The sequence below is a fragment of the Eptesicus fuscus genome, chromosome 17, assembly GCF_027574615.1.
Source record: "Eptesicus fuscus isolate TK198812 chromosome 17, DD_ASM_mEF_20220401, whole genome shotgun sequence".
Classification (NCBI taxonomy): Eukaryota; Metazoa; Chordata; class Mammalia; order Chiroptera; family Vespertilionidae; genus Eptesicus; species Eptesicus fuscus.
Window position 1 is genome coordinate 33,271,928 of NC_072489.1, and position 26,773 is coordinate 33,298,700.

At 40.1% G+C, this 26,773-nt stretch overlaps 1 protein-coding gene across 2 annotated transcripts in view; it reads left to right on the forward strand.

The window, feature by feature from the left end:
• Positions 1-26,773, forward strand: part of A1CF (APOBEC1 complementation factor) — a 48,744-nt gene that overhangs the window by 9,594 nt on the left and 12,377 nt on the right. For both annotated transcript variants that reach the window (XM_008152953.3, XM_008152954.3), the window contains exons 2-6: positions 9,058-9,192; positions 10,992-11,122; positions 13,563-13,801; positions 21,122-21,286; positions 25,239-25,336. In XM_008152953.3, coding sequence (XP_008151175.1) covers positions 9,058-9,192; positions 10,992-11,122; positions 13,563-13,801; positions 21,122-21,286; positions 25,239-25,336 — 768 coding nt within the window. The remainder of the gene's footprint in view (positions 1-9,057; positions 9,193-10,991; positions 11,123-13,562; positions 13,802-21,121; positions 21,287-25,238; positions 25,337-26,773) is intronic.

Below are 26,773 nucleotides of genomic sequence, written 5' to 3' on the forward strand. Positions count from 1 at the left end.
TGGTTGTCCTTGGTAAACTTAATCATTTTTTGTTTTTCTGTTTTGTTTCCTTAGTCCCTACTATTGAACACAATGCATGGATGTTAGGCCTTGACATGATGCATTTAAAGTAGTTGCAATGAGGATTAATTTATCCAACATTTAAAATGGCAACATAGGCTGCTTTAACTGTGTAATACAGATGTGGGCGCTACCTTTCTACTTAGGGGCTTAAACCTGACCATACTCTGATCTACAGTATGAGGATATATATTTAGACAATAAGGATGTTCATGATAGTGAAATTTATGATGTTTAAAAATGAAACATATTCTGAATGTCCAATAAAATATTACTAGTTACATAAAATCCTTATATTTTCAAATTATACAGCCATGTAAAACTGATTTCAAACAAAGACATGGAGAAATATCTAAATTTTAATGTTTACTTCAAAATCAGAATGTAAAATTTATATAAACTTCCAAATAATATTTTAAGAAGTTATTCACACAGTAAAAATTATTGAAAAATAAAATGTAAATCTCTGATTTGGAGTAAGTTTTTCTTGTTTGATACTCTTTTTTTCCAAATGTCTTTTCTTCTCTTTTAAGATAATTTTTTAATTAAAAGTGCTAAAAAAATGACAACCATTATATATAAGAATGTTATTTTCTAAACTTTCTATAATGACGTGGATTATTCTTTATAAGGGAAAAATCTCATAAAGTAAAAAAAAAAATTAAAGAGAGAAGAAAAAATGGGAAATTTTAACAAATAACACTGTATTACTATAGTTGAATAGGTACCAGGTTCATTAGGCTATTCTTTCTCATTCTTTATGTTTGAACATAGTTTATTTCGGAGTTAGAATAGCTCCATTTTTATACAATTCAAAGGAGACATAAACCAGAGGTCTGCAAACAATGACCCAAGATTTAAATGTGGCTACAGTTTGTTTTTGTAGTGACTGCAGGCTCTGAATGTTTTTCACATTTTAAAAGGGCTATTTTTTTGAAAGCCTAAAATGTCAACTTGCTGGCCTTTTTCAGAAAAAGTTAGCTGACCACAGTTCTAAACCTTAATCTATTACTCTATGTTAGAAGCTAATCCACAGTTTTTAAAGAAAATTTCTTATTACTGCTTAACCAAAATGTTTGTAAAATGCACAACACCTTTGAGCAGTGAAGACAGTATGTCTTAAGTTCAAAGATCATTAAGACTCACAGCAGATAAATAAGTGGGCTTCATCTTTCTCTTCCTTTTTGAATTGGCCATTAGCCTCCATTCCCTCAAACTAGGAACAAAATTCCTAGTCTTTAATTTCTACCCCTCAAATTTTGCTTTCTATGCATGTTCTTTTAAATGGAGTTTCCATGCAACCACATTATTTTATTCTAATGTGTTCAATTCCTCAATGAATATGTGCAAGTCATAGGTACAAAAGGTGGTGCTAGATAGACATAAATCCAATTAGGATACACTCCCCTCTTCTAAGGGTACCCCAAATTAAGTTAAATCCCCCATCTCTCTAGTTTGGTACTTTAGTAATTTTATGTAGGCATTTCTCAAATTGCAATCCCCCCCCCCCCCTACAAGTAAGGCAATAAAAACATGTAACCTAGGACCTCCGTGTTTACAATCGGCTTTATCTAGATTAGCTCAGGATGAGGCAGATGGAAAAACACTGTGGCATCGACATTCTTTTCCAACCACTACCCAAAAATCCTGGGGACAGAAATAGGAATTTGACTTCATGGTAAAATATAGCTCCTGGGACCCACATTTTCTTCTATTGCCTGTTCTCACCACCTGCCCATGTCCCTGCTATCCAAGGACTTAGGTCATTCACCGAGTGTAGGAATACCAATTCTTTAAATAGGTGGACTAAGCATGAGAACAGGATGGCATGAGCAAATCATCAAAGGCATGTGTTTCCCTAAACTTATCACTCCAGCCACCCACAGGCCAACTTGGTTTTAAAGCTCTTAAGAAGCGTTGCTTCTATGAGCCGGAAATGCCACCGCCTGGTGTGGAAGACTCCACATGAAGGAACAGGCCTGTGCATGCTTTTGTGGAAACGTGTGTGCCTGGCATGTGATGGGAACTGCAGCATCCCAAGAAACAGAAATACCTCCCAGGAGCTATTTTTCAACTGCAATGGACTTCTCCTCGAATAGCCTAAATAGACAGCTGGTTTTATACGATGTCTTCAAAACAAAGTTCAAAATCTTTGCCAACTATGAGGTTCCCCCAAAACTAGAAGCACATGAGGTTTTCTACTTGATCAGCCTAAAAATCAGTGTGGACTTCGGGACTCAAAAAAACACAAAAGCATGGACAGCTCTTCTGCGCTTCAGACTTTGCTTAAAGCAACTTCAGGATTTTTTAGTGTTACTTCTTTGTTTAATATAGAGCAGCAACCAAAAATAAGTGAGTCTTCATCTTCAGAACCTAAAAGCTTACCACTGTGAGATGCAAAGACAGCTTTCTAACATAGACTAAGGAGGGGGAAAGTGACATCACAGAGCCACACAATTAAGAATGTGCAAGGACTTCAACTCGGATCTTTTTTAACACTGTTTCAGAGGTGCCTGGAGAAAGCGGCAAGGAGGTTACACAGCATTAAATAACTTTGAATTTCATACTGAGAAAGTATTCCACTTTTTAAAATAAATTTTATTGATTTTTTTACAGAGAAGAAGGGAGAGGGACAGAGTTAGAAACATCGATGAGAGAGAAACGTTGATCAGCTGCCTCCTGCACACCCCCTACCGGGGATGTGCCCGCAACCAAGGTACATGCCCTTGACATGAATGGAACCTGGACCCTTCAGTCCGCAGGCCTATGCTCTATCCACTGAGCCAAACCAGTCAGGGCAGTATTCCACTTTTAATTGTTTCAAATGCTCAGATGAGGAAAGTCCGTGGCTGGAGGTATGCCTTAAATACTTCTCTAGCCTCTGCTAAGCTTTTTCAACATAGAGAGCAGGACTGGGGCTCAGCTTTTAGTAGACAACAATGTCTAGCTAAAATGTAATGATTTCCATGTTTTGTAACTGCTTTTATTATTACCTTCTATTTATGGGAAATTATACTGATACTCTACTTATAAGAATGATATATATTTTCTTTTCTGCATGTGTTTCTTTAAGTAGTTAATGAAATAGGTGCTATTTCGATATGCAATTAGAGATACACTGATTTTTTTAAATCTCTATAATATTTAAGGATCCTATTGACTAACTCACAAAACATAGAATAAACATTTTCCCACATTTTAATATGGTATCAAAGTCTGTCTCCTAACACCCTCACAAAATCTTTGCAATCACTGGCACCCATAGTGCATATGCCTTGCAAATATTGTAGGAAAAAAAGACTATTAAGGTTGATGTCCACTTCCACAGTATATAAGTTAAATAAACTCTGCTTTCTAAAAATTCCCAGTCTAAAATAGATTTACTAGCATTAAGTCAGTGATCTTAACAGAATATGAAAGTGAACAAACTAAATACACAAGATAGAAAGTTATCTATTATAAATGTATATTCCCTATAGCCCTGTCCACTGTCCTCAGGCAACAAAAATGTCATAAGCAGAACCAAGGTAAAAATCACATCTAAGACTCCTTTTGGAACATCTTATTTAAGGTCTTTTAGACTTGCCTTGAACCCTATCATATAATGAATATATAGGTGGTATGCAGATGAAAAGTCATACAAATAATGTCTAATAGGGATTTGTATTTATTCTTACAATCCAATAACGGAAAGCACACTGTCAATTCATGAACTGCAATAGATTAGAGTCCAGAGAGACATTCTCAATGCATCAACACCCACTTCGAGAACAGTCCCCATGAGTTTGCCTTAGAACCACTGTTCTGAGTATGGCCCTGGTGACCGGCATGCTTATGAAGGCTAGAAATGCCACCTGGTCTGGGTATATCACCCAGCACCTGAGAGAACAGGAGCAGAAAGAAATTCATAGTCACTGGAAAATGGATAGAACACCTGAAAGCAAATTAGGAAGGGAAGATACACAGTTTCTTCCCTCTGGGCAAGGAAAAAAAAACAAAAATCAAAGAACCAAAGAGAACCATAAAGATGATTACAGATTTAGAATATAAAATTCCCAAAGAACCATTAAAGGAACTAAAATTACTACTCATGGGGGTAAAAAAGCAACCAGACTGAATGAGGGTTCATTCATTAATGTCCTTCCAGTTTATGAATGAACTCCTTTATGGGGGACAACAAACCATCCGGTCTTCATGTTCAACCAAAAAGTAGGTGTAACACACAACATGCAGAACTATGAGGCTGGTGAGTGTGAAAGCCAGCATGACTTCTGAACAGTATATATGCTACAAAGTTTATGAGATCAAGAATTTTAGGAGCTTTGTTCTAGTGTTGTCTGCAATAAATTAAACCAGTGTGACTTCAGGCAACTCACGTAATTTCTCTGAACTCAGTTTCCTCATCTGTACAATGAACATATAGGGTTAATATAAAAACAAGAGAAAAATATTGTCATGACTACAAGCATGGACTCAGGATTCAAAAAATTGTCTTTGTCACTTACTGCTTGTACAAATCTGGGCACATTATGTGCTTGGAATCCTCACCTATAAATGGAAAGTAAGTAGTATCATCCACATACCATCAACCAACCATATTGAGAAGATTAAATAAGTTAATACATGCAAAGCACTTAGCACAGTGCCCAACTCAATTAGGGTTAGCTGTTATTTTAGCAGGGTTTTGTTTTTTTGGGGGGGGGTTGTTTTGGGGGGTTTCTGCTATTGTTAGTATTATGTGCAAGTAGTAGAAGCTAATATTGGTTGATTAAGCAGAAAAGGGATTTATTAAAAGGCTATTGGTTCACAGAACCAATTGATTTCAAGAACAAGATTCAAGGATAAGCTTTTAGGGATGAACCCCAAATATCACATATCTTGAATGACATGAAAACGCATCCACAACCACCGAATGCTCAAAACTAAAGTTTGTGTCATTAGAATTTCTGCACCACAACTCAATTTTCCTTTATTTTAACTATGGCTATCCCAGCTGCAAGGAGAAGTAGAAAATCAACTATCTGGCCATTTAAAATCTGCAGGAGAAGGCTATTCTGCCCAGATTCTCCAGATGTATAAAGAAAAAATCAGATGCCAGGTGGCCAAAATGAACTCAATCTGTTTGACTTTTACGCTAAGATTTATTACTTGGAGTCATTTGTTAAAGGTTGTGCGATTTTATTCAAGGTCAAGAATAAGGTTTACATAATCCTTTAAAGACTCCATGGTTCCATCAGGAAAGGCTTAAAATATCCGGGGACAGAAGGAACTTCCAAATACCCTTGACATATAAACAGAGTTCCTGGTAGGCTTGGTATCCAATATTTAAGTTAAAGTCACTGGATTTACTGTTAGCATTAGGTCATCAGTTTTTAATTTCCATAGTTGAAGATTTTCACCTATACATATTTGACTAGGGAGAGTGAACGGTTTCCAAGTCTTCAATTGGGAAAATAAAAATTCTCAGAGTTAAATGAACATTCTCTCATGGAAAAAAAATAATCCTATATTCTTTCTCTCTGAACTATTAATATATTTGTGCTGCGGGGGGTGGGGGGTGGTGGTGGTGCATTCCACAAGAAGGACATTAGCCAGGAGGGGAAAGAGCAATTATAATTGGGCTTTATCTATTTTAAACTCAACTATAAAAAAAAAAATAGTGCCTAAAATACCAGCAATCCAGCTCCCAACTGTCCTTTCTGAGCAACAGACAGATATGCTGACCCCATGACTAATGCCCGGTGCCTGTCTCAACCCGGCCTGGAGCTCCACCACTGGTGCATTCCAAGCCCAGTGGGTGGTTCCTAAAGCAAATCCCCCGCAGTGCGTGAACCTTGCCCTTTGGGATCCCAAAAATATTCTTGGGGAATTTAATTCAAGTGTTTATAGAAACCACAGAAAGGCAATTAAGAAGCTTTCCTGCCCAATCCTTTTGGCTCTTAAGCAGATGAATTCTCCGACCTATACACATGATTTGCACAAAATAGTTTGGTGACATTTGTAGCAATTATAGCAAGAAAGAAAGGTGAAGGGAAAATTCACAGAGGTCATTGTGTTCATTGCCTATTTATTTTCAAACACACAAAGCTTGTCAAATCAGAAATTCTGGTATGTTAACTATTGTGGGATGAAAATTTGGTTTCTTCAACCGGAAGAATAAAAATACTGTCACATTCATTCTAAGTTGTTTCCAATAATCCACTGAATAGTATGTATCTAGACATTTGAGATATACAAAAACGGCCCAAGAGATCACCATCAACCAACCATATGGTGAGAGTTGACCCAAGGAGGCAGGCCATAGTTTGGAAATAGAAATACGTCTTCCTATAAGCAATAAGTATGAGATATTCCCTACCCCCCAAAAAAAATATGTAATAAAATAACTGGAAATTGAAAAGGATTTTAAATGCAACAGAGAGGTTTCAAGTTGATGGCATGATAATTTTTTTCATAAATAAATATTTAAATGTATGGGTCTGTTATAAGTGATTAGGTTTCCATATAACACGGCAAAAAAAAGTAGCTGATGGACTTTGAAACCAGCCTGCCTGAGTTCAAATCCTGACTTCAGTTCCCAACTCAGCAAATAACTTAAATCTCTCTGGGCTTCTGTGTAAATGGGGATAGTAACAGTCCAGAACCCATGATGGTGTTTGAGGATTAGGACAGTGTCTGGCTGTATAGGCATTTGTTAGAAGGTAAGTAAGTAAAACATTTAATATGTCTCCGAAAATATGCAATTTATACTTTTCAGGGCATTCTTAGTTGACATATAACTCATTGGGTTCTTAACATTTTAAAATAAAAATATCAAACATTTCATTTCTTTTATTTCTCAGCAATAACAAATATTTGCTACTGGATAATCCTGCAAGAATACAGGGAAGAAGAAAAAATACAAGAACTCTTGAGGCAAATATTTAAATATTTAGTAAAATGAAAAACATCCAGTCATTTAAAGCAAAAAGTAATCAAGGCAAGGTAGATCACCCATATGACGTCCTTTTTTAAAATTTAGAGCAACATAATATAAATTACTAGGATTAAAAATGTGATCGCAACCACAGACATCATTGAAATACTGTGCTCTAAAAAGCCTTGGTGCTAACACATAAAATAATTGAGAAAAGTATCAAGTTGGTATATATAAAGATTTATCAGTGAAGCTGGAAGCTGTTTTACTTAGTTTCAAACAACAATTATTGTACAAAACAATATTTCTGTTTTTAAATGTTTTATATTGATTTCAGACAGAAGAAGTGAGAGGAAGAGAGGGATAGAAATATCAATGATGAGAATCATTTTATCAGCTACTTCCTGCACACCCCTACTAGAGATTGAGCCTGACACCCAGGCATGTGCCCAGACCGGGAATCAAACCATGACCTCCTGGTTCATAGATTGAACGCTCAACCACTTAGCCACACTTGGGCTGTTGTTTTTAATCCTCACCCAAAGATATTTTTATTGATTTTTAGATAGGGAGGAAGGGAGGGTGGAGAGGTGGAGATGGGGGCGGGGGAGAGGGAGGGAGGAAGAGCGGGAGAGAGGGAGAGAGGGAGAGGGAGAGATGGAAAGAGGGAGAGGGGGAGAGAGAGAGGGAGAGGGGGAGAGAGGCCTTACGCACCCCAACCAGGAATTGAACCAGCAACCTTTTGGTGTACAGGATGCTCCAACCAACTGAGCCACCTGGCCAGGGCACACAACAATGTTTTTAAACAACCCACATATCTTTTTAAAATATGTATAAAAAGTATTTGGAAAGGAAGTGCAATTTTTTAGCAGTAACTACATCTATGAATGGGTAGGGTGGTGCATTTAGGAACTTTCTTTTTACCTTATACATTACTAACTTTTTTCCAACATGTATCATTTTATAGTATAAAACATTTAAAGTGTTATTTGTAGAAGTTAGTAATGCATATTGATGTCTGGTCCCTTATAGTTTCCTTTCTTCAAAAATCACAAACACACAATGGTAATGAGTTCTGGCTATGCCTAAGTGTAAAGTAAATTTACCTTTTTCCAGCAGATCGACAGTGGTGGATTAGGCCTACACATCACGTTGGACCCGAGTTACTTTTAAGTCCTTAACCTTTAGAAAAATATAGCTGGCATTGCAGAGAAGCACCAATGCTATTCCTCCCCAAATAAGGACGTCAAATTAACCAAGGATTTGTTAGGACAAAGGAAAAAATAGAAACTAATTCTATCTGGACAGAGAACAGCATTATTCCCCACAAAGAGATCCAACATTAGCAAACACCTCTCACCATTTTGTCAGCTTTGAAAATAGATTTAAGTCCCTCACCAGCTACGCCCCACATTAGCCAGCCACTCCTTCCAATAGTGATCTGCACAATGTTTCTATTTAGGGTCTTGTGTTGCCTTCCTTGGTATATGAGACACCCGAAATTCAAGGACACAAGAAGAGAATTAATAACCAAGAAATATATATCCCATGCCAAGCGCAGTGCCATACATATCTGAGGCATCCTCTCCTTGAATAAAAAGCTAATATTGTCCTCACTGTGCTCATGAGAACATTGAGGCTCTGAGAAGTCATCTGTCCAAGGCCCCTCAGCTAGTGGCGGGGGCGGGGGGGGAAGAGAGAGAGACAGAGCCAAGTAGTCCAGCTCCAGAGCACTGACCACCACACCACACAGCCTCCACAGTGGATCCCAAGGATAGTAAGATCCTTTGATGATGAGGTGATTTTGAGTGACACCAGAAAATAAGGACCCCTTATATTTGTTCAGCACTTTATCAGTTTTCACATGCTCATGTCAAGCAAGCCACTGAAGCACAGAGGGTGATATTAAAATCCACACAGAGAGACTTTTATGGTTTTTACACCCTCTGACCAGTCCACTATTATTTGTCAATGATAAGTTTGTTTCTGACTGTGAATAATTCTGAAAAATAATTGAGAAGCTTGGACTAAAGATCTCTTGTTTTCTTCTGTCCCCCATTCAACCTCCCCTGAATTTGCAGGAAAATGGACAAAGAAAATACGGGGGCCCTCCACCTGGTTGGGATGCTGCGCCCCCAGAAAGGGGCTGTGAGATCTTTATTGGGAAACTTCCCCGAGACCTTTTTGAGGATGAACTTATACCGTTATGTGAAAAAGTGAGTCCATGTTTAGATTTGCTTCTATTTCAAGGGAAAAGTACTACTGTCGTCACTTTGCTTTCATGCTCGTTTTTCCTCATCAGTGATGATGTCTTCCAATTGCTATTCCTCAAGCAGATAAAACCTTCCTACCTGTGGGTGACGGTCTCAGCTCTTTATCCTTTTACTGACAGCTTGACATTAGCTGCTACTGACGTCATCGCTGATGACCATCAAATCTATATTTCATACCCTGGTCTCCACTGGCATGCCACCTCACTGCCAACTCCATGTGCCTATCAATATAGACTAACCCTACAACAACCTGTCTAAAAACAGAGACTGCTTCAACTTGACATGTTAATATGTGTGCAACATTTTTATATAAACATAATAGGGAGGTTTGTCATAGCTCAAAACGGTCTATTATGTATTGGTCCAGAATAAAAAATTTGACAAGTTTGAATTTCTTGAAAACCCTAACGTATCAATAAAATTAGTTATATAATTATTAAGGTTCTCAAAGTAATTATGCAATTGTTAAGGGGTAAACTTCCTCAGTTTTCATTCCAAATGATTTTTTATTTTGTTACTAAAGCCCAATGAAATGGAGAATACAAAATTCACAGTTATTTTCAATAATTCACCATGTGGGGTTTAAACAACCACATTCCTAGAAAATTCAGTAAAATGAGTTTAGCTATTTCCCTAAATGCCAAAACCAGTTGTGTGTGCGTGTAACTGTGTGTGTGTGTGTGTGTGTGTGTGTGTGTGTAACTCAGCCTCAGAACTGCGTCTAATTTTATACATACAATCCCCCTTGGGCTGTGGCCAAACTATGGACTTAATCCTGTAGAATCTTATACACTAAACCTGAAAATGAGCAGCAAGAAACACCTGAAACACAGAGGTGAAACATGTTGAACTCTTTCCCAATGAGCCCAGAAGAAATAGGTGTCCCTCACTGAATACCTTGGGGTGGTCAGGGGTGGGTGAGACTGAGATGAGAGGTAACCAACCAGTGTGTAACAGCATATGCTTAATGATGCTTCTTCTCCCCACACATGCCCCTCATATCTATTTGGGCCACCCTTCTTACAGCAGCCAGCAAGCATGAATTCCTGAGCCTGTATTTCAGGAGAACATTTGGGGTACCAAGTAGTATATTGGCAGAGCAGAGTGGCTGTAGCCAGAGACGTAGTGAGTACCCTCCTGGGTGGAGGTCCTGGCCCTGGTCAGCTGTATTAAGACCAGCCTTTACCTTCAGCCTACAGACTATGAAATAACAGGGCTCCCCAGATTATCCCCTGAAACACATCATCTGTATTAATTTTGACTTCATGGTGGGGGAAAAAGTCAGCTAAGAAGATTTAGCAAGGGTCCAAATTAAGTGTTCCTGGTTTTCCTTTTAAGTATCTGTGGTAGAGTAAGGAGACTTCAGAGGCCAATGGAGAGGGCAAGGACGAATCTATCAAGAAATTGTACTTCTGATGACAAATGTGTTTTCAGATCCCTAAAAACAGTGTATAAATCCCCCGATAGTTGTGTGGTGAAAGGTCATTTGCTCTGTCAACAAATATATTCTGTTAACTCAGGCTGAAATGCTACTTGTATACTTTTTTAAAATTAACTTGCCTTTGCCCAGGAGTCAGGTAATGGATCCAAACCCCACATGTGCAAACCATTCCACCTGGGATGCAAATGCCAAATATGGCAGTGACCGACTTCAGAAAGCATTGTGTGTACGTGTGCGCATGTGTGGTCATTTGGAAGCACAAATATATAAATATGAATTTCTCATTTTCTCTTATTTATAGATTGGTAAAATTTATGAAATGAGAATGATGATGGATTTTAATGGCAACAATAGAGGATATGCCTTTGTAACATTCTCAAATAAACAGGAGGCCAAGAATGCAATCAAGCAACTTAATAATTATGAAATCAGGTAAGCAGAACAGACACCCCAGAGCCAACCTCACCTGCATCCACTCTGCCTTGTTTCAGTGGAACCTGCCAGAGAGAGAACCTTTCTTGTAGAGAATAGCCTTTGGTTTGCTTTGACCAGGGGAAAGATAAAGTTCTCATCCGGAAAAGACCCACAGTTGTCAGAGCATCCTCCTCCTCCTCAAATATTCATGGAGCGTCATCTAAATACCTGGCTCTGGAGACATGGAAATGGAGCCCTCTGCTTTTGAGAGATGGCTTTTCTTCTCTAAGCAATTCTAGGGACGGTGCCTGACAAACCCCACATTTAGAAATAGAACATGGAGCCTCTAGGCTCCCCCTGCTGGTAACTGATAGCTGACCAGCCCCAAAGTATCAAAAATAATAATTTCTAAAGATCTAGTAGCAAACCATTTGTTTAAAAAAAGTAAAGTTTAAAAAGAAACTGAATGATTACTTTGTCAACTTTTCCCTTCCACCCTACTCCAAGAAAACATGCTCCCAGAGCGACGGAGATGAACCTGTCACAGATCTGATCCGTGGTCCTTGGTTCTTCAGAAAAGCAGAGAAGGCAACTAGGACAGTGGCCCAACCCTCGCCAGAATACCTGCCACACATATAAGCCACTATTTCCAAGAACTCAGCATTCTCCCACTCACCTGGGTGGGCCTTTTCGACCATGACAAACAAGTGGTTTCTGTTAAGGGAACTTGGGCCATTTTTAATAACTTTGTGTTATTACAAAAGTCACACAGCCCGATTCGCAACACACACACACACACACACACAAACACACCAAAAAAAGATCTTACAAAGTAATAAAAGTTAAACCATTCCTCCATAACCCCATTGCCCAAAGATAATCACTACATTGATTTTTTATTGTCTTTTTGGATTTTCTATAGGTTTAATAAAAATGGCCTTCTCACATATTTAATTTGTAGCCTTTTTAAAAAAATCCAGCAGCATATCGTGAACTGCCTTTTTAAATCAATAAATATGCTTCTGCATTAGTATGTTCAATGACTGTAGTGCATTCTATACTATGAATGCCCGTCTTTTGTTAACTAATGCTTCTCAGCCAGCAGCATTATTGTCCACCTTAGGGGACATTTAGAAAATAAGGAGGCATTTTTTCAAAGACCTAACGGGTAGCTACTGGCATTTAGGGGGCAAGAACCAGGATGACAACTATACTATGGTACACAACGAGGAAATGTCCGGCCCCAAAGTCAGTAACATCTCAGTTGAGACATTCAACTAGTCCCATATATTGGGATATTTTGCTCATTTCCCATTTGGAGGCAGGTTATCCTAAATAACAACAACGAATATCCTTATACATAATACTTGGTGCTCATCAGTTCCCGAAGATCCCTTTCAGAAGGGGCATTATTTGGTCACAGATTTTGCACACTTGAGACTTTTGATACATTTTGCCAAATGTTTCCCAGAAAAGTTTAATCAATCTGCCAAGGAAGGTGTACTTTGACTTGCTACTAAGCAACACGGTTCAGTGGAAGAAACAGGAATTGAACCGAGAACCCAGCAAGTCACTTCATTTCTTGGAGTCTCAAGTTCTTCATCTGTGAAATGGAGAGAACACCTCCTCATTACAGGCTCCAGTGGAGGCCAAGTAAGATAACATGTAACAATCTGTTCAAGCACAAGGGACTATTTTTAATAGCAATCATGTCAGAATAGCATCCCAATTTGTATGGAAAAGAAGAGAGCACCAGAGGTTGCAAACTCAAATACCTTCAGGGCCAGGCAGAGACCTGAGTAACGTGGGCAGGTATGGAGGCCTCAGCAATGGGGATGTTTTAGGGAGGAGTGAGAATTGACAACTGGAGCATCCACATCTAATCTAAAGACAGCAGATGCTACTCAGCTTCAAATACCTTTTTTTTTTCTTTAAAAATATAGAGCAAGTCTGGCCAGTGTGGCTCAGTGGTTGAGCATTGACCCATGAACCAAGAGGTCACTGGCTCAATTGGTTGCAGGCTCCATCCCCAGTAGGGGGCGTGCCGGAGGCAGCCAATCAATGTATCTCTCTCATCAATGATTCTCTCTATCCTCTCTCTAAAAATCAATTAAAAATGAAAAAAAAGATCCAGAGTCCACAGCAGCCTGCCCAAGCCTTGTGATCTCATGTGGAATGCAGTGTACTTTAAATATATATGGAGAGAGAGAGAGAGAGAGAGAGAGAGAGAGAGAGAGACAGAGAGAGAGAGAGAGAGAAAGAGAGAGAGAGAGAGAGGTAAATGTTGACAGATTTTCCAGTTTCTCAAAAGCAGTCACAACTTCCCCCAAATAGTTTAATCACTGTTAAGACCAAACATCCCACATCTATAGGTCATATCAGGTGCAAAGCCATACTTTTTCAACTTCTGTTAATCTCACGTGGGTTCTCGCCAATCAAACGTGTGCTCCTTTTGCAGAAATGGGCGTCTCTTAGGGGTCTGCGCCAGCGTGGACAACTGCCGATTGTTTGTTGGGGGAATTCCCAAAACCAAAAAGAGAGAAGAAATCTTAGCAGAAATGAAGAAGGTAACCGAAGGCGTTGTGGACGTCATTGTCTACCCGAGTGCTGCAGACAAAACCAAAAACCGAGGCTTCGCCTTCGTGGAATACCAGAGTCACCGGGCTGCTGCCATGGCCCGGAGGAAACTCCTCCCAGGTTAGCAACCCCCCGGCTCACACCCGAGTCTCCCCACTCCATCCTGCCTGCCTCGGCTGCTGTGCTCCCTAGCAAAGGAAGCAAGTGTTTGCTGTCCTTGTGTCGCTTATGTTATGTTTTAAACTCTTTATCCTTCTTATCTATCTCAAAATAAATTAAGTTCCCTCAAGTTTTCACAGGAAGGGTTTTGATTCTATGCATTAAGTCTAATTTAAACACATCGGAGAAATTTAGAACTCTAAGCTCCAGCAATCCTATCATGAGTCCCGAAAGTAAAGAATTTTCTTTAAAAAATACATCAATCAACAGTTATTTTTATGGAGATATTTTGTGATCAGGTTTATTAGAAATAGGGTGTGTAATCCATGACAATGTAGAAATAATAAATCTTCAAAGATACATTATCCCAATGACAATGAAGTGATATTCTTTTATGATTCCTAGTATCTAATAATTTCTGCATAACTTGGAGAAACAGACATAATAACTCTCTGTAGAAAGGGAGCTTTGTTAGATGCTACAACCATAGTGTAAGTCCCATTTGGGTAATAACCATTGATTCCTAAATGTAAGACCCGTACACAAGACTGCCTCGGTCAGATCAACTTAGAAAATAATTGTTGGAAGTCTTCCTTCTAAGATATTTGCTCAGACTTACACAGAGTAAGGTATTAAAATGAATTAACATTAAAATGAGAGGATTTCCATAACAACATACTGGACACATCAGAATCAACTCTTCTCCTGAACATGATGGGAGAGCTTCCAGAATTGAAAACCAAATAACAAAAACACCAGAACTTAGGTCGCCCTCATACACATTCTTAAAGACAAAACAAACCAACAGTAGGATTAGCCCGCTAGAAATTTCCAACATTGAAGATGGCTTCTGAGCGTGGGGAAGATTTTTTAAAAGAACATTTTCATAAAGGCAGCTGAAAGTGAAAAAAATGAGATGCACCCTTCCCCCCAAAAAATTGCTGAGTCTGTTAGAGACGTGCATTTTTTTAACGTTGAAGTTTCCATTTACTTTTTGCTCACTACCCAGTGGTCATGTCACCTGACTCACAGCTGCACAGAATCACAAATGCTCCTCATGGGACAAACCTAACCTCCCAGAGACTGGGACTTAATATGTTGCTGTCCTCTTCAACTCTTTTTCAAAACCAACAATTCTGCCATTGAAAAGTCCCCATTTCAATCCTGTTCTTAGGACATCCTTATAATCTAACACAGATATCCCCCCTCTCCTCGCTTATTTTTCCAAGGCCTCCTAATTATTCTCCCGCTTCTGCTCTCTCTCTGATGTACCCCCAACCTCTGCCTACTCCATCCTCAACATTACTATGAGATTAGCATTCCCAAAATATTGTACCATCCTTTCCACAAATTCTTGCAAACAGCAGAAATTCAATCTCTATCTGTTGATAGGTTAAGGGGTGTTACTCACTCGTCAGTTCAAAAGTATTCACCCACCCCTTACTGCATGAGATAAAGAGTACAGTCAACTCTCAGCCTGCCATTCAAGGCCTGCCATCCATGACCCTAGTCCTTTACAACCATATTTTCTATCTTCTACTTCCCAATAAAAACTCCCTTTTCTGGCAGGACAAACCCCTCAATGTCCTAGATGACACCATGCTAATCTTTGCCTCCTGGGCTCCTAAGGAGATCCCCTTCCCCTCTGCTGACTGATGATGCTCAAAGCCCAGCTCAGCCACCGCTCCCTTGAGAAACCGGCTGCCACTCTTCCAGCCCACATGGGCCACTCTCTCTTTATTCTCCGTAAAAGGAGATGTGTACAATGGTTCTGGGACTGGGGGGTGAGGGTGGGGTGACAGTGAAAGAGAGTCCAGAAAGGAGGAAAGTTCTCAGGGGCCAGACAGCCAGTGCTCCTAGAGATTCAGAACTTCTTGTTAGCTTCCCCTCTCTTTAAAAATCCAGCATATGGACCCACAGAAAGAGGGGCTGTCCTTACCTGAGCGGAGCTGACGGAGTCAGGCAGGGCTGAGCAGCTGGGCTTCAGAAATTCCCAAGCATGTTGTGCTGTGTCCACTCGAGGTCCTGACTTTTCCCTCTGGATTCTCAGTCCGGATCCAGGAAGATGGAGACTCGCTCCTTCACTCTCCCCACCCACTGCCTATCTTTATCACGTTCAAGGCAGCACCCCTCGCCCTCGGCCCTTTAAATTGGCCTCAGCTGAGTCGAGTTTTATTCAGCTGGAGTTCAGGCAGCCTGCCTCATCGGCAGATCAACAAGATGGGGCACAGTGGTGAATCGCCAGCCTCAGCAAACGGGTTCATTTCTACTGAGGCCTGAGAGCAAAATCTATTATCCATTTGGACAGCCTACCTTTTACCCCACCGTAGATTCAACAACAAAGGATTTCTGGACAGCCTGGTTTTAAAGAATAAAGAGGTCCTTAAGAAACATGATAGGCGCAGCCCACGGGAAGCTTTTCCTTCTTAATTGATCCAGGCATGGAGACAGAGAAAATTGTCTAAAGTGATGTACTGGCTCCCCAACCACCTACCTCCTGTTACCAGTGGCAGCTCTCATTTAACAAGATGCATCTTTGCTGAGATATGTATGGAACAAAGTTGTCACATCCTACTCAGACATTATCAAAGAATAACAAAGGATGCTGGGGCGGGGGGGGGGGGGGGCGGGGGGAGGTGTGTGTCTTACCGTGGTTTGCCCACATCAGAGTCACCTGGAGGGCTGGTTAAAGCAGATTGCTGGGCCCCACCACTAGCATTCCTGATTCAGTAGGTCCAGCGTGTGGTCTGATAATTTTCATTTAAAACAAGTTCCCATGATTCTACTGCTCCCAAGATTACAAGTCTAAAGCAATGGTTGTCCATCCTGAGCCGCAAATTTGAAACACCTAAGGAGGGTTTTAAACAATACCAGTACCCAAATCAACCTTTAATCAATTGAATCTGTTTCTCTGGGGTACAGAGCTGAGGCACTGGTGTTTTAATTTTCCAGGTGATTCTATTGTGCTGCTGAATTTGTTGATCCATTGCTATGTCTATCAACTAATAATACTGAACATCCACCTGCATTAGGAGATAAATAGGACTATGTAGGGACTATTCAGTATGGAAACATTTATTAAACATCAGTAACATACCTTCTAATCTAAATGACAAGGGAGCCCTAGCCAGGTGGCTCAGTTGGTTGAAGCATCATCCTGTACACCAAAAGATTGTGGGTTTGATTCCCAGTCTGGACATATACGTAGGTTGGGGGATCTATCCCTGGTCAGACACATACAGGAGGCAACCAATCAATGTTTCTCTCTCTCTTTCTCCTCTCCCTTTCTCTCTCTCTCTCTCTCTCTCTCTCTCTAAAATCAATAAAAAATTGTCCTGGAGTTGGGTGGAGAGGGGAAAGGGGGAAAAAATGGGGGACATCTATAATATTCTCAACAATAAAATAAATGTTTTAAAAAATCAAACAAGACCTCCAATTTTCCAGGAGATGCCAGTAAGCCTTCTACAAATTGCTTCAGTGTAAGAGGAAGCCTACAAACATCAGCTTAGATCCGTGGTCGGCAAACTGCGGATCACGAGCCACATGCGGCTCTTTGGCCCCTTGAGTGTGGCTCTTCCACAAAATACCACAGCCTGGGTGAGTCTATTTTGAAGAAGTGGCGTTAGAAGAAGTTTAAGTTTAAAAAATTTGGCTCTCAAAAGAAATTTCAATAGTTGTACTATTGATATTTGGCTCTGTTGACTAATGAGTTTGCCGACCACTGGCTTAGATCATACCCCAGAGCTAGGCCCTCTGATACCATCCCACCTACATTAACCACATGGAAGGGCTTTCTCAGGTGAGGCCTGTTTCATTGACGTTAACTCACTGTCTCACCTTCACTTTTGAGTCTTGAAATTGGAAATAGTTCAAGATGGAATAGCCCCGTCTCCTCAGATGAAGCTCAGATTATGGGAGGCCAATGGGGTGGAAGAATACTGTGTTTTAAATGAAGATTTTAATTTAGCAGATAGTAGCAAGTAGATGCTGAAGTTTAAATAAATATAACTGTAAGCAGCTCAGTTTTAATTTATGAGATCATTTCTTTGTCAGATAAAAAGATTTGTCTTCCTTCCTATTTTCTTTCCTTCTTTCAGTTTCCTTCCTTCCTTCCTTCTTTCCTTCCTTCCTTCCTTCCTTCCTTCCTTCCTTCCTTCTTTCCCTTTCTAACAAAGTTTTAAACTCTGAAGGAGAAATTTAACTTTGGCTCGGCAAAGACCAGCCTTAGGTAATAAGAAGCTTGGGTCTGAGGTGCGGTTTGAAACATGTTGTCTATAGTATAGAATTGTACACCAGAAACCTATATACTTTTATTAATCAATGCCACCCCAATAAATTAAAAACAAAAGAAAAGATAAACATGTTGCCTAAAAGCAAAAAGCCAGGTTCCATAGATATGTGTGGTATTGGTGGTGATGGGTATATGCAGGAGCTAGGTCTAGACTCTCAATCTGCTCCAGGGGGTAGTGCCAAGGCCCCTCTTCTTGCCCCTCTTAGCCCAATTGGTTGTTGGAGCTTCACGGCTTAGGCTGATCAGCCAAGCCTGCAGCCCCAGGAGAAGCCCCAGGAGAAAACAGGCGCCCTTTGAGCCTGATGGAGTAGCCACCTGAACTATGAGTTATCAATGTCTGCACCTGAGATTCTACCTGACAGTCCTGAGTCCCCTCTATGATTCCTTTCCATGAGAGAGAAGGCCCGAGGAGGTCTCTGGCACTTTGGCTCTCTAGGATGTTGAACTGTCTGCCCTACCTAAAACAAACAAACAGACAGACAGACAGACAGACAAAACCATGATTTGTAGTCATACATATGTGACTCCAAAAATAAATAATAAATAATAAAATCAATATAAAACATATTCAGCAAGGATAAAAAAATAAAATAAATGACATCGGAGATTCTAAAAATATTATACCGAGTCCAGGTTTCAGGCTTGATCCCCAGTAGGGGGCATGCAGGAGGCAGGCGATCGATGTTTCTCACTCTCTCAAATCAATAAAAATCCATAAAAACTTTTTTAAAAAGTATACCCAACCACTATACTCAGGGTAGATATTCTGAGGAAAGTATACATACATGAAAATAACCACATATATCAAGAGGAGAGGGCATTATTGAATTTTCATTCACAAGTGGTAAACTAAGTCTCTTATATGCATCATCTTCTTTTGTTGTCTGCACAACATCCCCAATAAGGAGGTAATTTTATGATCCCAGTTTTACAGTTGAGGAATTTGATGCTTAGAAAGATTATGTTTCGTAGCCAGGATCACTGATCTGATATTTGAACTTGTCTGATTTCAAAGCCTATGTTACCAGATTACTTTCCAGCACTGACTTCCACAGGGATGTTCATGGAAATCACTGCTTCCCATACTGCCTCTCCCTTCTGTCCTTTTGCAAATCTTCAGGCTCCTGGATGACTTAACCATGGTACCAGGCTGGGAAGGCAAAGGCCAGTGTACAGAACAGTGCTTCTCAACCTTGGCTGCATAGTAAAATGAAACGAGGTGCCTATAAGAGTCCCGAGGCCCAGACCACTTATTCCAGAATTGAGGAGAGTCCAGGGGTCTGCGATGAGCTGGTAAAGCTTCAACAACCAACTCCCAGGAGAAAATCAAAAGCCCTGACTTGTAACATTTGCCAATTTCATGGTATTAGCACTCCCACTGTGGCTGATTTCAAGCTACCAAGGTGATATCCACTGGCTCACACAATTCTGGAAATATAGCAATCTATTCTTGCAAGTAGATAGGAGCTGGATCCAGCACAGCATTGAGAGGAATTTTTTAAAGCTCTTCCAATGTGGGGCCACAGCTGAGAACCACTGGGCTACCGAAACCAGAGTCACCTGGGAGCCCTATGGATCCTGGGATAAGGCAAACAGCAAAGTCTATGTAAAGCCTGGAAGAGGAAGGGAAGGAGTAGAAGGGGACAGGAGGGGAGGGAAGGAAAAAAGTAATGAAAGAAACTATCTCTGGGAAGCAATGCAGAACAAGGTACCTAGCCAGCTGGGGTAGCAAAGGCAGGTTCTCCAGCATCAGCTAATTCATTGGGGTGACTCTGTTCTTCAGGTTTTAAAATGTCAATGCCACAGATGCTTTCATTGACTACTTTGCAAAGAAAAAAAAAAGATGCATTTTGATTGAAAATAATTGCCTCCCATGTGTAATGGTTAAACAACTAAACCTTTACCAATACTGAGAATTTCTGATTTTGTTCCCTCAAGCTTTTTATTGCTTCCGGAATAGAGCTTGTTCTGTAACAACTAATATAAAGCAACAAGATTTCAATCAAATTTAAAATTGAGCCAACCCTCACCCTCCTCTCATCGCTTCAACACAGATCTGTACTGTGTAGGGGTACAGGGCGTGACTAACACATAACAGGAGCGGTGAGAAGTGAAACAGATCCTCTGGAAAGCTCATTTCCTCCTCTATAAAATTGAGAAAGTCATTCCCCTCCCCATAGAGTCACTGTGAGAAGGGACTGAGATGGTGTATGGGAAACACATAATATAGTGCAAGACATTAAATAAACTGCAATTTATAGGAATTCAACAATATGCGTAGACATGGATAACAGCCTTTTGAGAAGAGTTCAGGTTCTCATTATAGACTTTTCCATTGCTCTTTGTCTTCTTAATTTGATTAAAAAAGTATTCTCCAGATTCCCAAGTTGTCCATGATCTGAAAGAGAGAAAACTCGGAGGGAAGACAGTGAGTGGATCAGAGCCCTGACCAAGTGAAATAGACACAGGACAAAGGAGGGGGTCCTGAGCCCTCCCCACCTGTGTCCATGCTCCATTTTTTGGACAGCTTAGTGGTGGCAGCTGGCCACACAGATTCCAACAGCAGCAGAAATACTTCCCAATGACCCTTATAGTGTTTTGTGAAGTCAGACTTGATATCTGAGCCCTACATCCATTGTTTTCCTTTCTCCCCCTTTGCCAGCTCACCTCCAACCTTCACCCTGTAGGAGCGGTTCTAAGACCCAACTTGCCCATTGCTGCCTCATTTCTGTTCAGTTTCGAATCACATCCTACTTTCCTTTATACTCCGTCATTATAATAAGCCACTTACAATGCAGAACTCCCTTCTAGCCAGCTCCTACATTTATTTGGAATGTCTGTTAAAATAAATAATGTACTCTTTTAATATTTTTCTTCTTGTTCAGTTAAGATCTCCAGGGTCAGTTCCATGTAAAAGGCCATCAGTCTGAACTGAGATAATGTTGTCCTGATTTCTATATAACTAATCACACTTGTGATCCTTTCTGTAGGAAGAATTCAGTTATGGGGACACCCCATTGCAGTAGACTGGGCAGAACCAGAAGTAGAAGTTGATGAAGACACAATGTCTTCAGTGAAAGTCCTGTATGTAAGAAACCTAATGCTGTCTACCTCTGAAGAGATGATTGAAAAAGAATTCAATAATATTAAACCAGGTAAGACATACCGTAGAAGATTACTTGTTCAAAACATATTTTAAAAACACCTGTGCTTACAATGACTTCCAAAATTTCAAACAAGAAAGCTTTCATTTATCATTCTGAGAATTGCATGCAGACTACTAAAACTACACTTATACCTTTAGATTAGAAAATAGGAACATATTGTCCTATAACATTTATCAATATTATAGTTTTACATTTATCTCTGTGATTACTTAATGAATACATAGTTCCGTCACTGAACTATAAATTCCATGAGTTCTTTTTGCTCTTATTGTCTCTTCAGCCCCTGTCGTTGTGTCTGGAACATGTTAGATGCTCAACAAATATTTACTGTATTAATGAATACATGGCCTAATCTAATACATGGTTTCTCAATCTCAGTATTCTTGACATTTGGGGCCAGATAATTTTTGGTTGTGGAGGTCTGTCCTGTGCACTATAGGAGATTTGTCAGCATGCCAGTCCTTTACCCACTAGATACCAGTAGCAACCCCCATTATGTAATAACCAAAACTATCTCCAGACATTGCCAAATGTACTGTAGAGAGCAAAGGTGCCCGCAGTTTGGAATCACTGGTCTCATGGAATATGATTGTGAGTTTAGGTTCATAAGTAAGTAGGTGACAATTAATTCTAGGAAACTCATTTGGGCAAGAAGAAGAAAAGGAATAGAGGGAAGGTGAAGGGCGATAATTAGCTGATGCTCATCTTATCAATACTTTTCAGTATCAATCTGAAGTCATGAGATTGACTGCCCATCTCTTTTTTTTCTCATGTAAGAGCTACAACACTGAGGCAGGTAAAGCATTTCAAGAAACAAAGTGCAAACAAGCATTTCCCAACATCAGTTCTATAGAACATTATTTCTACAGACTGTTAGCAGATGTTACTGATAAAAGAGGTTCATAGTCAAATAAGTTTGTAAACACTAGAAACAACAAAAGTAAACAGATTTTTTTAAAGTATATTTTATTGATTTTTTTTTACAGAGAAGGAAGGGAGAGGGATAGAGAGTCAGAAACGTCAAAGAGAGAGAAACATCAATCAGCTGCCTCCTGCACACCTCCTACCGGGGATGTGCTCGCAACCAAGGTACATGCCCTTGACCGGAATCGAACCTGGGACCCTTGAGTCCGCAGGCTGACACTCTATCCACTGAGCCAAACCGGCCAGGGCTGTAAACAGATTTTTTATTGTGGGACTTATCAGAGTCCTTAACCTTCTAATAGGCTTTGAAAGTCTCTGAAAAAAGAGATGGAGGATGCTGGATTTCCCAAATATTTGGACCTTGCATCCCATTTTTTTGCAGACCATCTTGTGGGATTACTGTGTCTTGGAACACACTCTAGCCTAAGTGTATTACTGTGTTAACACCTTTCTAGAAATGAGAATGTTTCTGTCTCCGGCAGTAACTCTCTACGTAGTTAGTTGATCGACATAAGCCATGGTGCCATCATGTTCAAACTGCCTGAGAATACTCACTTCACATAGTCCTGTTGCCTGGGTTCCGTGTCAGGTGTAACAGAATAAGCTAATTTTTTCTAAAGGTAATTAGTAAGGATGTCATTCCTCCCTTTTCAAAGATTCACCAGAGATTTGTCTATTTCTAGCCTTCAGGAACTCTGCTTTCCATGCCGTTTTGGTGTATGGTGTCTTCATACCACTAGCTATCAATCCAGAGACTGCGAAGGACTGACTGCCTCATAGAGCTAGCAAGTGGCAAATATAAGATTTGAATTCAAGTCTGGTTAAGAGCTTGTTCTTAACAACCCTATGACTCCCAAGCTCCATCCCCACTCCATTTGCTCACTCATTCATTCAACTGTCATTCATTCCAAGTCTGCACATTGTTTAGTAGCTCCTATATGCCAAGCACTGAGGGAGAACCAAACAAGTGTGGGGTGTGTGTGTGTGTGTGTGTGTGTGTGTGTGTGTGTGTGTGTGTGTGTAAGGAGTTTAAGATGCTCCAGAAGAGTAACAGGAATGACAGTCTACTCTTGGGGTGCAGAGAAGACTCATGTTTAGCAGAAGTGACATGTAAACTGAGATCTGAAAGTTGATCCAGTCGTGGGCATAGGAACTGGCATTGTGTGCATAAATAATACTTACCACCACCCCACTTTGTGTTGATTTTCTATCTTCCCAGAGCAACTAATACCTCTTAGTTTTATCTACTGAGGACATTACCTTTCTTAGAAAAGGACAGGAATGTGAAACTACTAAAAGGCTGCTTCCTTTCGGTTACTGATTATCAGCTTTCCAAGTCTGCACATTGAAGAGAGACACGTGCCCAGGCCCTATTAATTATATGAAAACAATCAGTGAGTTGCAGAGGGTGGAGACTAGCAGACACCTGCTGTATTGGAAAGAAAAAGTCAGAGCCAACTAGTTTCTTTTCCAGTGGAAAAGACGAGATTAGATCCCTCAGAGGAATCAGAGCGTTCTCTGCAAATATTTGATCATGTGTTATTTTAACCCTATTAACCTGAAAATAGTACAATGCCACTCAGAAAAATAAATGGCAATCAGAACAGAAACTGGGGGCTAAAAATGTGTTCTTCCCTAGTGTAGTCTAAGGGTATTTGCTGAAATTCTGATTCTAGGCATTCTTCAGAATCTGATTTTCCAAACAGTTTAACAGCAGAATCACCTGGAGGGCGTGTTAAAACAGATTGCTAGCCCTGCCCCCTGAGTTTTTGATTCAGTAGGTCTGGGGGTGGGTCCAAGCATTTGCATTTCTATTGTGTTCCAGGCTGAAGCTGATATTACTGGCCTGGAGACCACACTTCAGTAAACAAATTCCTATACGCCAAAGAAGAAACACAATAAAGTAGCCATGTGGTGAATACTATTGTAGAGAAAAACAGCTTTTATGATAACAAACTCTCACTTTCTCATTTGTCTGTTTTATGAGGCTAAATTTTCATATATCCACATTTCCAAAATCAGGTGTGGGTGGACATTATTGCTCAAAAATGCAAGCTGATTTCATCTGCAAGATGAATTTTAGGATACCTAAATCATTATCATCTGAAATGCCACCCAACTAACAGGGATGACAGAAGTTGGAGAGTGAATTGACTGATAATATGTGCTCATTCCATGTCTATTTACTGAGCAGCACAAGGCACTGTGAGGAACTGGGTGACGACTACCCCAAGATGCCTCTGAAGCAGATGCTGCCTTCAGGGTGCTAACAGTCCAGGAACACCTGGATGGAGGATGGCACTGATGAATAAATGAATCAAAGCCGAGAAGGGTAAAGGTCCTCATGGCCCACCTCTTACTTCTCAATGACTAAGACAAGCCATGGGAAGAGTCACAAGAATTAGCCCACCTGACACTGAAGGAACAAAGAGACCATGTGGGAATTCAGTTAGTTACATGTCCCATACTTCATGGTTTCAGCTACCTTTATTTATTTTTCAGCTTGACAAGACAATCTTGCTCTGTACAACCATTGTCATAAGAAGTCAAGGGATGAGTGCCGAGAGGAGAGAGAAAAGAGGACTGCAATGTTTTTAAATGATCCTTATATTACAGCACTATCACTATCCCAAAGGAAGACAGTTTATAACAATTAAGCCACATGGTAGAGCAGAAACTCTGATTGCTTTGTGACTTTGGATCTAAGAGGATAATTGAACTTTGATAGTGGAGGAAGAAAGGAGGATCTATGGCCTCTTCTAGTTCTCCCTGGCATAGGGACCCATCCTATATTGTCTTTAGAAAGGATAGGAAAAGAAAACGTGGTCTCTGAAGCAAAACCAGAGTGAGTATATTAGTAACTAACAGGATAGCAACATGCTAAACTGCGAATAAGTTAATGTTAAACAAGTTTCCATCTTAACATCACTCTAGGCAAAAGTTAATTTTTAAAATTGGGCAACCAACAATATTCTTGAACAACAGGTTAATGATGATACTTTCACTCTGTTTACAGGTGCTGTGGAGAGGGTGAAGAAAATCCGAGACTATGCTTTCGTGCACTTCAATAACCGAGAAGATGCAATTGAGGCCATGAAAGCTTTAAATGGGAAGGTAATGTAGACAAAGAAAAAGTATGTACAGATTCCATCAAAGTATGGTGTGGAAATTTTATTCAAAAGAACAATCCTGCAAGTCTACCTCACTCAGGCTTTCTCCAACACCAACACGGCTGCCTCTGTTCATTTAAGATGAAAAAAAAGAAAGTGATGGGAAGTATGATAAACATGTTGCTTGCATGTCCAACCCTATCTCTAATTTTGGCTGACTTGGGCAAGTTGCTGACGCTCAATTTCCTTAGAAAGAGATATTGGGGTAGATTATTTCAAGATGTTTTTCACCCATTCCAATTTTCACTCATTACTTTAAGGAGATTATCACCTTTGTAGTGCAGTATTTTAGGGGCTGATGATCAGGAAAAATATGTCAAGGTAGCTGTTATTCTGCCCTCAAAGTTTGATCTTCCAACTCTGGAAAGCTTATAACCACTTCACCTTGCCAAGAATAAGGTCTGGGGGAAAACTAACTTCTATATCCTTACTTTTGATTTATATATAAAAACCAATATATTTACTTCAATCCAATACACATTTAAGAGCTTCCTTAGGCCACTTATCATGCTAAATAATGTCTGGGATACAAAAAATATCAAACCAAAGATGTTTATCGAAGAGCTAAAAGTCTGTCAGAAGAATAAAACAAGTCACAAACATTTTTGCAAAGGTGTTCACAAAAAGGATGACTGGTTCATAAAGAACCAGAAAATCTTCATGGATATGAGAATAGACAAAGAGAAGCCATGAAAATTGGGCAGAATTTTAAAAGAGAAAAAAAACCCAAAACATGGAAAAGGAGAGACAGTCTTAGACAGCGGCACAAAACTTAAAAAGAGTAAGTTATGATTTAAGAACAGTAAAAGCAGACCAATTTGGTGAGAACATAATACATCACGCTATTTTACCTGTTGGGTTTCGCATCAGTCAATCCTAAAAGGACACAGATGGCAAAGGGACTTATTACAAAGGTGTGAGTGCAGAGTCAGAGAATCAAGAGATAGTGCAAGAACCTAGAGCTCCTGGCATTCCTTAAGTCAAAGGGACAAGGGCTGGAGACGTAACAGGAAACTAAAGCAGAGAGGATTGTGTAGAGCAGGTCTCTGAGAGAAGTAGTGATCTTTGGTCAAGAAACACATCCAGGCTTAGCTGACCTCTCAGAGAGGGAGCAGAGGAAGAAATAGCCGAAACTCACTGTTATCTCTTTCTCTTATCTCCTGCCAGGACTCCCTATGGGCCAAACCCAATCATAATCCAGAAGGCCCAGGAGCCCTGAAGAGGACCCCATGTAGATCACCCCCCACCTCAGGGCAAAGAGGCTGGAGACCACTGGGGAGTAGGCCCTTCAGATACAGTGGGGCCTGGGCATTAGAGCTTCTCCAGGATCTACAAAAATGTTTGAGTACTAGGAGGAAAAGTATTGACTTTAAAATAAAAA